Raw genomic sequence first — 15,728 nt, 5'->3', positions numbered from 1 at the left:
ATTGGTGTGCCACCAGAGAAATTGTGTAAGATGGACAAATACTTAGAGGTGACTACTTACTCTGATGTTTTTCCGGTTCCTAAGAGAATCTCGGATATTATTACACGGGAATGGGAAAGACCTGGTATCCCGTTCTCACCTTCTCCTAATTTTAAGAAAATGTATCCCATATCTGACACTATTCGGGACTCTTGGCAAACAGTCTTTAAGGTGGAGGGATCTATATCTACCCTGGCTAAGCGTACAACTATTCCTATTGAGGACAGTTGTGCTTTCAAAGACCCTATGGATATGAAATTGGAGGGTCTTCTAAAAAAGTTATTTATTCATCATGGTTTCCTTTTACAACCAGCAGCCTGCATTGTACCAGTTACCACTGCGGCAGGCTTTCTGTTTTGAAAACTTATAAGAGTCTCTTAAGACTGAGACTCCTTTGGAGGAACTTCTGGATAGAAGGCGCTGAAGCTGGCTAATTTTTTTATTACGGACGCCGCCTTTCAGATTGCCAAGTTGGCGGCTAAGAATGCCGGATTTGCCATTTTAGAGCGTTATGGTTAAACTCTTGCTCTGCTGATGTGGCATCTAAGTCAAAGCTTTTGGCTATTCCTTTCAAAGGGAAAACCCTACTCGGGCCTTACTTGATAGAAATGATTTCTGACATTACGGGAGGTAAGGGTCATCTCCTACCTCAGGATAAAGCAGCTAAACTGAGGGGTAAACAAAATAATGTTCGTTCCTTTCGGAACTTCCAAGGAGTCCACGCTATTCTTCCGCTAAACAGGAAGGGAATTTGGCGCAAGCCAAGACTGTCTGGAGACCCAACCAGGATTGGAACAAAGGTAAACAGCCCAAGAAGCCCTTCTACTCCCAAGACAGCATGAAGGAGCGGCCCCCGATCTGGGACCGGATCTAGTAGGGGCAGACTTTCTCTTTTTGCCCAGGCTTGGGTAAGAGATGTTCAGGCCCCTGGACACTTCAAATCGTCAACTGGAATTCAAAAATTCTCTCCCAAGGGGAAGGTTTCTTCTTTCATGATTGTCTGTAGACCAGATAAAAAGAGAGGCGTTCTTACGCTGTGTAGGAGTCCTCTCTACTATGGGAGTAATTCGTCCCGTTCCAATACTGGAACAGGGGCAGGGGTTTTACTCAATCTTTTCAGGGGCAGGGGTTTTACTCAATCTTTTCATGGTTCCCAAAAAAGAGGGAACGTTCATACCCATTTTAGATCTCAAGAGTCTAAACAAGTTTCTCAGAGTACCATCTTTCAAGATGGAGACTATTCGAACAATTTTGCCAATGATCCAGGAGGGTCAATATATGACTACCGTGGACTTGAAAGATGCATACCTTCATATTCCTGTCCACAAGGATCATCATCAGTACCTAAGGTTTGCCTTTCTGGACAAACACTTTTAGTTTGTGGCTCTTCCCTTCGGGTTGGCCACAGCACCCAGGATCTTCACGAAGGTTCTAGGGTCCTTTCTGGCGGTTCTCAGGCCCTGGTATATTGCAGTGGCGCCTTATCTAGACAAAATTCTGATCCAGGTTTCGTCTTACCATCTGACAAAGTCTCATACAGACATGGTTCTGTCCTTTCTGAGGACTCATGGGTGGAAGGTGAATCTAGAAAAGAGTTCACTAATTCCACAGACAAGGGTTCCCTTCTTGGGAACTCTGATAGATTCCATATCCATGAAAATTTTCTTGACAGAGGTCAGAAAGTTAAAGATTCTGAATACATGCCGAGCCCTTCAGTCCAATTCGCGGCCATCAGTGGCTCAGTGCATGGAGGTAATAGGACTGATGGTGGCGGCAATGGACATCATTCCATTGGCTCGTTTTCATCTAAGACCGCTACAACTGAGCATGCTCAGACAGTGGAATGGAGATTCTGCAAATTTGTCTCCTCAGATAGATCTGGATCAGGAGACAAGAGACTCTCTTCTTTGGTGGTTGTTGCCAGATCATCTGTCCCAAGGGACGTGCTTCTGCAGACCCTTATGGGTGACGCCAGGTTTGGGTGCAGTCTTGAATTCCCTGAAGGCTCAGGGTGTGTGGACTCGGTCAGAGTCTCTTCTTCCAATTAATATTCTGGAATTGAGAATTCAATGCGCTTCAGGCTTGGCCTCAGTTGGCTTCGGCCAAATTCATCCATTTTCAGTCGGACAACATCACGACTGAAAAGGGAGGAACAAGAAGTTCCTTAGCGATGACAGAAGTATCCAAGATAATTCGGTGGGCGGAGGCTCACTCATGTTATCTGTCAGCAATCTACATCCCAGGAGTGGACAACTGGGAAGCGGACTTTTTAAACAGACAGACTTTTCATCCGGGGAGTAGGAACTCCATCCAGAGGTCTTTGCCACCCTGATTCTCAGATGGGGCAGACCGGAATTGGCTCTGATGGCGTCTCATCAGAATGCCAAGCTCCCAAGATACGGATCCAGGTGAAGGGATCCTCAGGCCGAACTGATAGATTCCTTGGTCGTTCATCCTAGCTTATGTGTTTCCACCGTTTGCTCTCCTTTCCCGGGTGATTGCTAGGAACAAACAGGAGAGAGCTTCAGTAATTCTAATCGCGCCTGTGTGGCCGCGCAGGACTTGGTATGCCTATCTAGTGGACATGTCCTCTCTGCCGCCATGAAAACTTCCATTGAGGCAGGACCTTTCCAACACCCAAATCTAGATTCTCTGCAACTTACTGCTTGGAGATTGAACGCTTGATTCTATCTAAGCGGGGGTTCTCTGATTCGGTCATTGATACTTTGATTCAGGCACACAAGCCTGTTACTAGAAAAATTTACCATAAGATATGGCGTAAATATCTTTATTGGGGTGAATCCAAGGGCTACTCATGGAGTAGAGTTAGGATTCCCAGAATTCTGTCTTTTCTCCAAGAAGGATTGGAGAAAGGGATATCAGCGAGTTCCTTAAAGGGACAAAGCTCTGCTTTGTCAATTTTACTACACAAACGTTTGGCAGATGTTCCAGACGTTCAGTCTTATTGTCAGGCTTTGACCAGAATTAAGCCTGTGTTTAGACCAATTGCTCCACCCTGGAGTTTGAATTTAGTTCTTAATGTTCTTCAAAGGGTTCCGTTTGAACCCATGCATTCCATAGATATTAAGTTGTTATCTTGCAAGGTTTTATTTTTGGTTGCTATTTCTTCTGCTCGTAGAGTTTCTGAGCTTTCAGCGTTACAATGTGACTCGCCTTATCTTATCTTCCATTCTGATAAGGTGGTTTTACGTACCAAACCTGGGTTCCTTCCTAAAGTTGTCTCTAATAAGAATATTAATCAGGAAATTATTGTTCCTTCATTATGTCCTAACCCTTCTTCTAAGAAGGAGCGTCTGTTGCATAACTTGGACGTGGTCCGTGCCCTGAAGTTTTACTTGCAGGTGACTAAAGAATTTCATCAATCATCTTCATTATTTGTTGTTTTTTCTGGAAAGCGTAGGGGCCAGAAAGCTACGGCTACCTCTCTTTCTTTTTGGCTGAAGAGTATCATCCGTCTGGCATATGAGACTGCGGGACAGCAGCCTCCTGAAAGAATTACGGCTCATTCTACTAGGGCTGTGGCTTCCTCATGGGCATTTAAAAACTATGCTTCTGTTGAACAGATTTGCAAGGCTGCAACTTGGTCGTCTCGTCACACTTTTTCCAAATTTTCCAATTTTGATATTTTTGCTTCTTCTGAGGCTGGTTTTGGTAAAAAGGTTCTTCAAACAGTGGTGCCTTCCGTTTAGGTTCCTGTCTTGTTCCCTCCCTTTCATCCGTGTCCTATAGCTTTGGTATTGTATCCCATAAGTAAGGATGAAATCCGTGGACTCGTCATATCTTGTAAAAGAAAAGGAAATGTATGCTTACCTGATAAATTTATTTCTTTTACGATATGACAAGTCCACGGCCCACCCTGTCATTTCTAAGACAGGTATTTCTTTTTATTAAAATTCAGTCACCTCTGCACCTTTGGCTTTTCCTTTCTCCAGTCGAATGACTGGAGGGGGAGGGAAGGGAGGGGCTATATATACAGCTCTGCTGTGGTGCTCCTTGCCACTTCATGCTAAACAGGAAGCGTAATCCCATAAGTAAGGATGAAATCCGTGGACTCGTCATATAGTAAAATAAATAAATTTATCAGGTAAGCATAAATTTCCTTTTTTTTCTTTCTCCTTCATGAATATGATTCAGAGAGAGCAGCAATTTTAAGCAACTTTCTAATTTACTCCTATTATCAAATTTACTTTGTTATCTTTATTTAAAAAGCAGGAATGTGATGCATAGGAGCCGGCCCATTTTTGGTTGAGAACCTGGGTTATGCTTGCTTATTGGTGGGTAAATGTAAGCCTCCAATAAGCAGGCACAATCTATGGTACTGAACTTAAAATGGGCTGGCTGCTAAGATTTACATTCCTGCTTTTAAAATAAAAATAGCAAGAGAACGAAAAAAAAAATTATAATAGGAGTTAATTAGAAAGTTGCTTAAAATGTCATGCTCTATCTGAATCATGAAAGAAAATTTTGGGTTCAGTGTCCCTTTAATCTTGTGGGGGTCAGGCCACCTGCTGGTCATTTTAAGAGTCTTTACCTTTTTAAATGGTTCTAACACATAGGTAGGTATCCCTATGCATTTGAGAGGTTATATCGGGGGGGTTGGCATTGGTAGATAAATGGTCTGTGGCTGCCTCTGAGGGTACTTCCTGCCAGTTACCTTTACCCATCAAGCATAATACTGCATTAGCAGGGATGATAGTATCATAGTTATCCAGCTTGCTGACTAATGTGCCTTGCACCTTTAAAAATTGCCCAATCCTTTTCTTAAAGGGACAGTCAAGGCCAAAACAAACTTTCATGATTCAAATAGGGCATTTAAATTTAAACAACTTTACAAATTACTTTTATCACCAATTTTGCTTTGTTCTCTTGGTATTCTTAGTTGAAAGCTAAACCTAGGAGGTTCATATACTAATTTCTTAGACCTTGAAGGCCGCCTCTAATCTGAATGCATTTTGATAGTTTTTCACCACTAGAGTTTGTTAGTTCATGTCTTTCATATAGATAACCTTAAGCTCATACATGTGAAGTTACCTAGGAGTGAGCACTGATTGGCTAAATTCCAAGTCTGTCAAAAGAACTGAAATAAGAGGGCAGTCTGCTGAGGCTTAGATACAAGGTAATCACAGAGGTAAAAAGTATATTAATATAACTGAGATAAGGAGCAGTCTGCAGAGGCTTAGATACAAGGCAATCACAGAGGTAAAAAATATATTAATATAACTGAGATAAGGGGCAGTCTGCAGAGGCTTAAATACACGGTAATCACAGAGGTAAAAAGTGTATTTATATAACTGTGTTGGTTATGCAAAACTGGGGAACGGGTAATAAAGGTATTATTTTTCTTTTTAAACAACAATTCTGGTGTTGACTGTCCCTTTAAATACAGATTATGAGTCAGATTGTTCCTGCATTTTCTAGTGGGTTTCTATCTATCTTACCATCTTGTTTATGTGGTCGATAGCTGATACACAGTTTACATGCATTTTACCTACGTTATCTCTGCCCATTTTGCCAACATCAGTACAGGCAATTAAATCCTTTCCAGATGGATTTTTTTCTTTGATTATATTGCAAGAGGTTGAGGGTCCTGGTATCCCTGTCGTCTGTGTAGATATAGAGCTTAAAAATCAACTTGGGTAAGATGCTCGGTTTACTGCTGATAGACAAACTTAATAGAATGGCGTCCTGCAGATTTAATTACAGGGGATTTCATAGTGATCTTGGTCTGTGCTGGCTTTGCTAGACCTTCAGTTCATGCTTCATACCCTAGCTTGTTTAACCCTTGAAGAAAATCCAGTATCTATATATTTTCTGGAATCTACCTTACATAATGTAACAGTTTGTGTTTAAGAGCCCTTATAAAAATTGCCGACATTAAATCCAAGCTTTAGTGGTTTGCCTGCTATGCTTTGACTCTTAACAAGAACAAATATTGTGCCTTTTAGTTCCTGTGACTCCACATCTACCTCTGCCAGAGAAATTAGTTTCTTTGATAGCCCTTCTCTCTTTACATTCAGAAGAAAGTAATATGTTTAAAAAATGTATTTCCAAATGGTCAGTTAGAACACACAAGGAAATTGCTAAGGTTTATCTGTATTTGACATTTAAAGAGGAACTATTAAAACTGAGTGACATAGATTATATTATTTAATGCCAGATTGCAGAGTGGTTCACGTCTGTTTCTAGTTTGATTTTAGAGGTCTGATCTAGGCCTGGTATTATTGTGGGTTTTTTTTAATTTCTTCTAGCTTTGATTTTTTTGTACCCTATTGATACACCTGTGACATATTACATATTCTGCTCTGTGAAAGGCACATGCTGAGCATAAAGAGGCTGCTCTTTTTATTTATGCAAATTATGACCCTGAATGAAGTCTCCCTAAAAGAAAAGTGATGCAGTAAGCCAGACGTGGACCCTTTGCTCAGTGTAGAGGCTTATGGCTGCACCTCACTGATGAGGCCTACACTAGTCCGAAATGTACATCTGGGGTTTGCCATGTTTCTCATTCAGAGAGGGATTGCTTGGTATTTCGCGGCTGGATTGTACTGTTTAGTCAGGACTAGACTGATATACTGCAGGGAAGTTCTTCTCTGTGAAAGACACATGCTGAACAAAAAGAGGCTACTCCTGGGGTAGTTACTTGCCATAGAACAAGCTATTGTGCTATTATTCATTCCCTGGTTGAATGCTTATCTCATTTTGTGTATGCATATTCGTAAATATTCTCCTATGAAAGATTCATTTAGCCCACAATTTTCCAAATGTTCCAAGGTTCATTAAAAGATAGTTAGTCTTTTAAGGATCTTGTGGGTAAGAGCATAGACTGTGTTTCCAAAAAGAGTTTCCGGTCTATAGAATCTGTTAATGGTGCAGTGGTTGCAGATGATACTTGAATTTTATTGGTTCTTTTTTAAGAAGCTGGTTGTCCTCTCTGTCTCAGCTCATTTGATCCTTGTAAAATGAACTCAAACAGCTAATTTAGTTCCCTGCATAATTTTGAAAAAGCAAACCTTTTTGACTTTCCTGACTGCTCTTTTACTAGTGATTTTTTTTTAAAGAATAAGTGAGTACATCTTCTATTCCAGTCTTTTCATTGTTCCAAAGATATTGATTACATGTTGTTCTTTTATTATATATTAAAACATTTTAGGTTTTTCTCCCCATTTTAACACCAAGTTCTTCTAGTTTGTATTCAGAGCGTTAGAGCTCGGTCAGTTTGTGATGACTACCCACCTCAGTGTTATCATCAATTAAGGTTGCTCCATAATCGTTCAGTTTTTGGTAGGACAATGTAATTTTAACGTTGTGGCACTTTCTTTGAGGGCAGCGACTGCGCCACACAGTTTGTTGTGGCAGTTTCTCTACTAGAGATGAGATCACTGGAAATGCATGAGACAACTTTTCTGGCTCATCCTGGTGGAGGCTTCATCACAAGTAATGAGAGCCTTTAACGACTTCTGAGCCATACGGGCAAGTCTAGCTTTTAGTTTGCAGATTAGTCTGTCTGTCCAATGCTCTCTATTTCCGTCAAACTATAGTTCTGTGCTATTTCTGGAGACATATGTCCAATGTTTCTTTTGGACTGTAAAGTAGTCAGGGAATAAAGTATGTGCTTTCCTTGTGCGAGTGACTACATCTTCTGTATTCAACGGCTGGCACTTTCAAGGTGTTTTCATTTCAGTAATTTCATACAAAACAGTTACAATGATGGCCACCAGAATTTCACAAGATCTGTTTAAGAAAATCCATCGGTCTCATCAGCAGTAACATCTGTGATGGAATCAGCCCTGTACTTAGGTGAATAAAGTTTTCTTTACAAAATAACGTGATTTTATTCATTCATCTGTTTGCTTCTTTCTTAATCCTTTTCATTTGCTCCGTTCCAATTAGCAAATTAGCAAATCTACTCAAATTAATAAATGGTATATTAACGGAAAAAGCTGGTTTAACCCTAAAAAAATAATTGATTATTAAATGATTGATAATGGCAGCTTGCAGTAGCAATTAGCACTTATAACATTAACCAGAAATCAGATCTCTGGTTAATTTTATAAATGTGCCCCAAATACCCCCAAAATACTGTCTAGTGTATTTTATTCAAAAATAAAAATTGTAAAATAACTGCACTTGGCAGTATTTTTGGGGTAAACTTGGCAGGTGTGGGATGTAAACAAACCGGCACTGAAAAGTGCCTTTACATTGCAGCCTGTGTGTTCTCTGTAACGGTTTATGTATATGCTTATATACACATATTAACACATAAATATATATATTCATTCATATACACATATATTTACAATGTGCTGGCATGCGAACGAGGCTCCCATTGGAGCCTATAGAAGCTCGATAGCTCAACGATTCTCTGACGGCATGCGAACGAGGCTCCCATTGGAGCCTATAGAAGCTCGCTCTAGTGAGCTCAACGATTCCCTGCATTGCTGTCAACTTGTAATACCAGCGCACATTAGTGTGCACTGTTGTTCCTCAGTGGAGCGCAAATATCGCTTTCACGAAAGTGATATTTAGTGCTCCACTTGTAATATGGCCCTAAATGACACAATGCCTTAGATGAAAGCAGTCGTGGTTTGTCATCGTGAAGGAAATGACGGTTTTGTGACATTGTGTGCTCTCTTGGTGTTGGGGTGGGTTCATTAATGTCTTGTCTGATCTCTGTTCTGGCTAATGGGGAAATCGTTCTTGTGTTTTTTAGGTGATAAATATGGTAACGTGGTGCATTTGTACGAGCGCGACTGCTCCATACAGAGGCGGCACCAGAAGGTGGTGGAGATAGCGCCAGCTGCGCAACTAGATTTACAGCTCAGAGACCGACTGACACACGACTCTGTCAAACTGGCCAAACATGTAAGTTACAGACGTCCTTACCATTACTGCGGGAAACTCACCCACATCAGTGAACTGGAGCTCAGCAGCAAAAGGTTTTAACAATAGTTTATGGGTGAAAACCATTTAGTGATATTTATTTAAATCTGTACCAGCAGGAAATGCATGCTTATGCACAGGCTGATAAGTAAACTCTTACTACCTTGCATTGGTAGACAGGCTTCTACTAACCCTAGTAAGAAACATAGGTTTATTTAGCATTTGAATTATAGTAATACACAGACATAATCATGTTGCAAGCTTTCAGCTCACCAATGCTTGCTGCCATGTTCTGCGCTTATTTGCGCACGTTTATTGGTTGTGGAGATGCCTAATTCTAAACGTGCATCTTGCTAATAAGCTTGAGGTTTGCAGAGGAAATTTGCTTTCAATAGATACAAAACACGTTTGCAAACAAACTCCACGAAGCAGCGGAATTTGTTCTGAACTGCGCTGGTTACAAAAACATAGAAACATAGATTTTGACGGCAGTTAAGAGCCATAGGCCCAGCAAGTCTGCACGATATTTCCTGAAAGTGTAAAGACAACATTTAACGGATAGAAAGGTCAAAACTGACCTTTAGAAGCATTTTTGCAATATACTTTCATTAACAAAAAGGCTTCTAGTAACCGTTATTACCATTTTTCAGCGGCATACGCACATATGCTAGAAGGGCCCGTGCACCAGCATTCAAACACTACATCTCAGAGAGTCGGCATTAGCGATTCGTCGCCAAAATCAGGATTTCATTTTTGTTTTAGAGAAAGGAATATCTGAATAAATGCACCAACAGGTGAACTGTTCACTTGTAGCTTTGAAACATTTACATTTGTTTTAACGAAAACTCAGAACTACTTTTGTTTTAAACGAAACAAATACCGAATAGTGCAGCCACCGAATATTCAGGGAAACAGGTTTTCCTGAATATTCGGAATGAAAATTTAATTTAAAACAAAATTCTCTTGGCTGCACATGTCTAGTCAGCAATGCTTGTATGACGCACAGACACAATACACAATCTGAGCCTGAATACTGGTGCACGGGACCTTACTGCATATGTGCGTATGCTGCTGACAAATAGTGATAACTTTTACTAGAAGCTAATGGAAGTGATATTGTTTTACCTTTCTATCCCTTTAAAGGGACATTAAACACTTTGAGATGGTAATATAAAATGATAAATCGTATATTTATAAAAACCACTGCAATATACTTTCACTCTTTATTTTGTCCCCCTTTCCTATAATTCCATTCTGAAATTGTGAGCTTTTCTGTTCCTGATAGAAATGGAAGTGCAGAACACTGTTATATGCCACACAGCCATTGGCTGTACACTCTAGTGACCTATTTATAACTGTCCCTAATTGGCCACAGCAGATAAGGTAACCTAAGTTACAACATGGCAGCTCACTTGTTTTATAGACACTAAAACTTTACACTTATTTTGTTAGCATTTAAACAACTAATGAAACTTTAAATAATACATCTACATGCTATTCTCAGACTAATCTTTTCTTTTAACGCATCATTCTATCTAGCATTTATTTAGCGTTTAATGTCCCTTTAAGGCCTGTATGCGTTATTTATTTATTTGTTACGCTGACATCAGGTCTACGTGACTTAAACAGATAATTACAAGCACTCTGTAGTTTTGCAATTAATGCCGGCAGAACGTGAAAAGTGTCTTAATATGTTGACATCATGTTTGTTGCAATTGTTGTTTAATAACTAATCTCCCCTTCCCACTTACCTAATTTATAGAAGTCGCTGGCGTGAACTCAGCTGGTCACTGTGATTTTGTTAACAAAACATGCGTTGTTTTATAGTAACTTAACCTCTCAGCTGAGAATGAATATGAACAGATATGTGGCTAATAGAGATTATCCAGGGAACTGTTTTTTTTTTTTTTGTTAAACTTCATCACAAAAAGAAAAGGAAACATTTATGGATAAAGTAGATGGGGTTTTTTTTTTCTTGCACGGCACTTTCAAGTTTTGTTCTACTTCTGCGGACTCCAGAACAATATCCCAGTGCCATAAAGGTCACCTAATCGGGTTTATTATTTATTGACCCAGTTTTGTAGCAGCTGCTAAATTCTGCCATTGAGGAGAGACGGAGAGTTAAGCGGGGTTTGCGCTCTCGGCCGCCGCAGCCAGTCGCATTTAATTAATCCTCCCTGCTCTCTTTTTATTATCGTGGAGATGTTGCCAATGTGACCGGGGAAGCAGCTTAAGGATTTATTTGAAGGGTCATCAGTCCGCGCTCTTGGAGCCCCCCGGGTTCTTAGCCTACAACGTGTGCCGTTAATATCTAAGTACTTTGCAGTTAGTCACGGAGCTTTATTACCATTTATACAACTATAAAATCTCCTGCGTTCCAGCAGAGGGCAGCGGAGACATGGACACCAGCGAATATATTGCATTTTATTTCTGCTTTGTGCAGTGAAGTTCACTTCATGTTTAACCCATGAGCGACTGATACGTTGTAGGCAAGCATGCTTTTTTTGGTGCCGGTATTAAACGATTTTCCATATTTTGGTTCTATACAAGTATTTTTTGGGCTGTTGGTGGTGCAGGGGTTAATTTATTTCCTTATACAGAGGAAAAGTTCTGCATTAAAGACACAATACAATGCTGTAATCAAGTTAAGAATTTAATGTTCACACTAATATGCTCCTTCACGTCTATTAACCCTTTTTCTGCTAGGGAGAGCAACAAGACATATACCTAACCCTTTTATCAAAGGGATGAAATAGTTCATTGGTTGATGAGCCAATTAGAAGTAGCATACTTATATATGCACCAATCACTCCGTTTTTACTATATTTTATCAGTTTTCAGCAGTTAAACATGTAGCAACAATCTGAGATTTCATTTAAAGTGATTATAACATTATTTAGAATTTTTATACTAAATTGTCCCTTTTTTCCTGTTAACCCCTTGTCTGCTAGCAAGAACAATATGGCATCTCACACTCCTTTCTGTAGTCAAAGGGTTAATTTAAAATAAGGACATCAATGTAAGTTCTCATTAACCCTATGAAACTGTTTCCTAGCGAAGGTTAAATGGCAGTAAAGGTCGCCCTGTGTTATTGCAAACTTCCTGGCATCGTTTTGTAGCTGCTTTTGCCCAGAATGTGTCAGCCAAGCGCATCATTTTATTTTAATGCAAATAAATGTTACCTGGAGACCATTCCTAATACATTGTTTTATTTTTAAGATTCTAAGTGAGTTCTGGGCTGCAGAGCTCACACTCTAACATGGCTGCTCACCGCTTTACATTCCGTAGGATCACAAACCTTACAAACGGCGCAGCCTGATTTAAATTCTCAGCGTTCCCTGTTTCCCTGCTGCGCCCATATAACTCCCATCACTTTTATTAGAGCAATTTGTAAACACCGTTAAAAGGAATTGACTTCCATGAGTCCCTGCCGCCCTTATCATGTCTTTTGGGCTTTGGACGGGATCCAGGGATCCAATGATTTGAGGAAAATCACACGCAGGGGTGACAGGAGGGAATAACTGTGTATCGCGCCGCCTTGTTATATAAAGTCTCACTACCTGTTCTTATTAAATGCTGCAGAGCCCGTCTGATTGAGCGCCGGGTGTCACAAATCCTCACATGCCTCTAATAGCCTTGGTTTTTACGTATATAGTTGGCTGCACTGATCCCTGTGGTTGATTCATCTGGTGCTTTACTAGGTTTTGGGAGGTTATCTTAAAAAACAAAACAAAAAAAAAAACAAAACCTGTGCTACACGTTCGTTCACAGGATCCTTTAAAGGCTATTTAAGAGCTGCATATCGCTCTAAGAGATGTAACCTACATTACTGTATGTCAAGGAGAGACATTTACAGTATAGTGATCAGAAAAAAAATATGTTTTACAGCGCAATGAGCAATAGTCTCAAATTTACTCCCTTTAGCTATATTTGCACTACTGCTAGGAAAAGCTTCTGAATGGTCTGAAGCTGTGTGCGGAATGGCTCATAGTATTAGAACAATGTTTAATTAAAAAATATATGTATATCAGCCACAGTGTTTTTGTAGGAGAGTCTGTATTTTTACAAGAGAAATGTAGAATTATATTACAGCAAATAAGAACCAGTAGAATATTGTGTGCCTATAAATGTGATGATGCAGTTTCCAAGTTTAGAAACCCATAATTCACGATAAACTGGCTTCTTATTAATATCACATAGACACTTGAAACTACAATTCCCATAATACTCCACTAGGATTTACGCTACGCTCTCCTAATATTCATGCCCCAGTCATATCGCCAATACAGTTGACCCCTTTTTGTGCATTGGTGGGAGCTGCAAGCACAACTACGCATTTTGTTTTCAGTACTAGTGAATTAAGCTGGATGAATGCATTTGAGAGCTTTTACTGCAAGTCTTTGTGGAGTAGTTGCAGTACAAAGTACTGTACTGTACCATAGTACTACGTTGTTCCAATGCAAGTTATATTCCGAATGTGGAAGGTTCAGGTTGCACTTGTTTAGGTTTTCCACTTGCAGAGGTTTTTTGATGTTCAGCAAAGTTATGGCGCGCAACATTGACTTTAGCTGTGTAGTTAGAGAGCATTTTATCTTTCCTTAACAGAAGAAAAGAAAGATACATTGACTGACACTCACTTGCAATTGAATTATTTAACAAGAGCATGTTGCCAAAAATAAAACTTAACTTATAATTTAATCTTGTATATGATAAAAAACAGAGGCGAAACGTGTGTCACACATTCACCGGCAGAAAGCACTAATTATTCATTTTGGAATATATATGTTATATGCTATTTGAATTATTTGTATCTGTGCCCTATACATATTTGTTAATATAAGGGTATTTCCCTTCACAAAAGAATAGGTTAAGTCAACTTTATAACCCACATATGATTTTTGGGTATATTAGTTTGTGTCTGTGACTACATATATTTACCTTAAACTTTCCTCCTGTGATTATTGAAATATTATTGTTGTTTTTAATGTGTGGTACTTTAGCATTTTTTTATATATAATATTCCATTAAAAGTTTGGCAACATCCTCTTGTTAGATAATTGAATTGCAAGTGAGTGACAGTCGGTGTATCGTTTTCTTTTGTTAAGCTTTGTCTTTTTACACTTGGCACCCCCCACACTGGGGTTATTTCTGGTTGACGGATATATCAGGATAGGTGTCTGGGCTTTGAGTCCCTTATACCAGTACAAACTACTTATTACTGAACATTTTCCCTTTGCACAATATATGTAGAAACAACATTGTTTAGTGCACTGATACGTATTGTGGAAACTGTTGTTTATTTTAATTGTATTTGCCTGTTGTTGCATCGTCAGGCTTGTGTGGTACCTGAGCACAATACCATAGAGAGGGATTTAGCCAGGTCTACTTAGGCTGGTACTGAAGACCTACAGACTGCAGCCTCAGACTTACATTTAAAGGACGGATGTAGAGCCAATCACTGCTGGGATGATGAAGCAGTTTGATGCCTCCTACAAATTTGTAGCTTAGGCAGCGTCCAACTGGCTTAAATCCCTGGCCAGCTTCCGTGGTCTTTTTACTTGTATTGTACAATCCTTTGCCAGGTAAGCAGTAAAATACTTTGGCTGCAGGAAGGCTCTGTGTCCTGATAACCTCATGGAATAAAGGTTGCCAACGAATCACTGCTAATGGGTCGTTAGCAAGCCATCTGCTTTGCTGGATTCCTCTTGCCCTAATTAAGAGAATCTGTAACTGGTTTGACGTCCAGTAATAACCTTATGAATCGAACCTGTCAGGAATGGGCTGACTTTCTACATAATAGTCTACTTTAATCTTCTAATCTCATGCTGAGCGGCCATATGGCTGAACGTTATTTCAGATATTTATTGGTTTTGTAGATATGCTAGTATGTCGGCTTATTCATTGACTTTAGTCTCCTATCAGTGGTCCCTATAAATAACCCCAGCTAAAATATAAATATTTGGTGACGGCATTGGTGGGAGCATGCTTCATCCAATTTAGTTCAGGGGTGGAATATTCACTTTGAGAAAAGAATGAAGTGACATTTTTAGCCTTGTGGAAGGTTGAAGAGTAAAGAATGCTGGGTATTATCTCTCCTTTAATAATAATGGGAATCACGCACATATGTTAGGTGAAATACTGTTTAATATAGACTTCCATTAAAGTTCAAATTTACTCTTAACTTAATATTACTCTGTCTTATCATCTGTCTTATCATCTTCCGAAGACAAAGGGCCCCTCTGTGCCATGTGAGATATTCAAACACACTTATAAATCGTAACTTTCTAGGTGCATTGAAGATTTGGCACTTAATGTTAAGGGTCATTATAGCGATAAAATTCTAGCAAATAGAGCATGTAATTTTGTTAGTATAATGGGGCTTTAAATGAAATATTAGTGAATGACTTGAACAATGGCCCTTGCATGATATAAACCAATAATCTTAGAACTGGTGCAGTTTAACCTTATTAACGGGATTCCTTGATTAGACTTGCAGCTTATTGATCTTGGCCATATACGTGTACGCAAGGGCAAAAATATTTATTTTTAGAAGGATGTGGTGATTTGGCTAAACCATCCACAATTGATAGTAGCCAATCCAATGTCACCACAAATGCAGATAAATATTTGTAAAATGGAATTCACTGGATGTTCTGCTAAGACTAGCGCGGTTTGCACACTCACAATTAAACAATTGTTGAATGTCTTGACCAGTTTCTAGAATTGTGCATTTTTTTTTTCCATATGGTCTTCAGATATCACAAGTATCTGGCAGTTATGTGACTCTC

At 39.4% G+C, this 15,728-nt stretch overlaps 1 protein-coding gene across 4 annotated transcripts in view; it reads left to right on the top strand.

Moving 5' to 3' along the window:
- Positions 1-15,728, top strand: part of PC (pyruvate carboxylase) — a 1,247,468-nt gene that overhangs the window by 400,054 nt on the left and 831,686 nt on the right. For all 4 annotated transcript variants that reach the window (XM_053719999.1, XM_053720000.1, XM_053720001.1 and 1 more), the window contains one exon: positions 8,771-8,922. In XM_053719999.1, the coding sequence (XP_053575974.1) occupies positions 8,771-8,922 (152 nt within the window). The remainder of the gene's footprint in view (positions 1-8,770; positions 8,923-15,728) is intronic.

The sequence above is a fragment of the Bombina bombina genome, chromosome 7, assembly GCF_027579735.1.
Source record: "Bombina bombina isolate aBomBom1 chromosome 7, aBomBom1.pri, whole genome shotgun sequence".
Lineage (NCBI taxonomy): Eukaryota > Metazoa > Chordata > Amphibia > Anura > Bombinatoridae > Bombina > Bombina bombina.
This window is presented reverse-complemented; position numbering and strand designations above follow the sequence as displayed.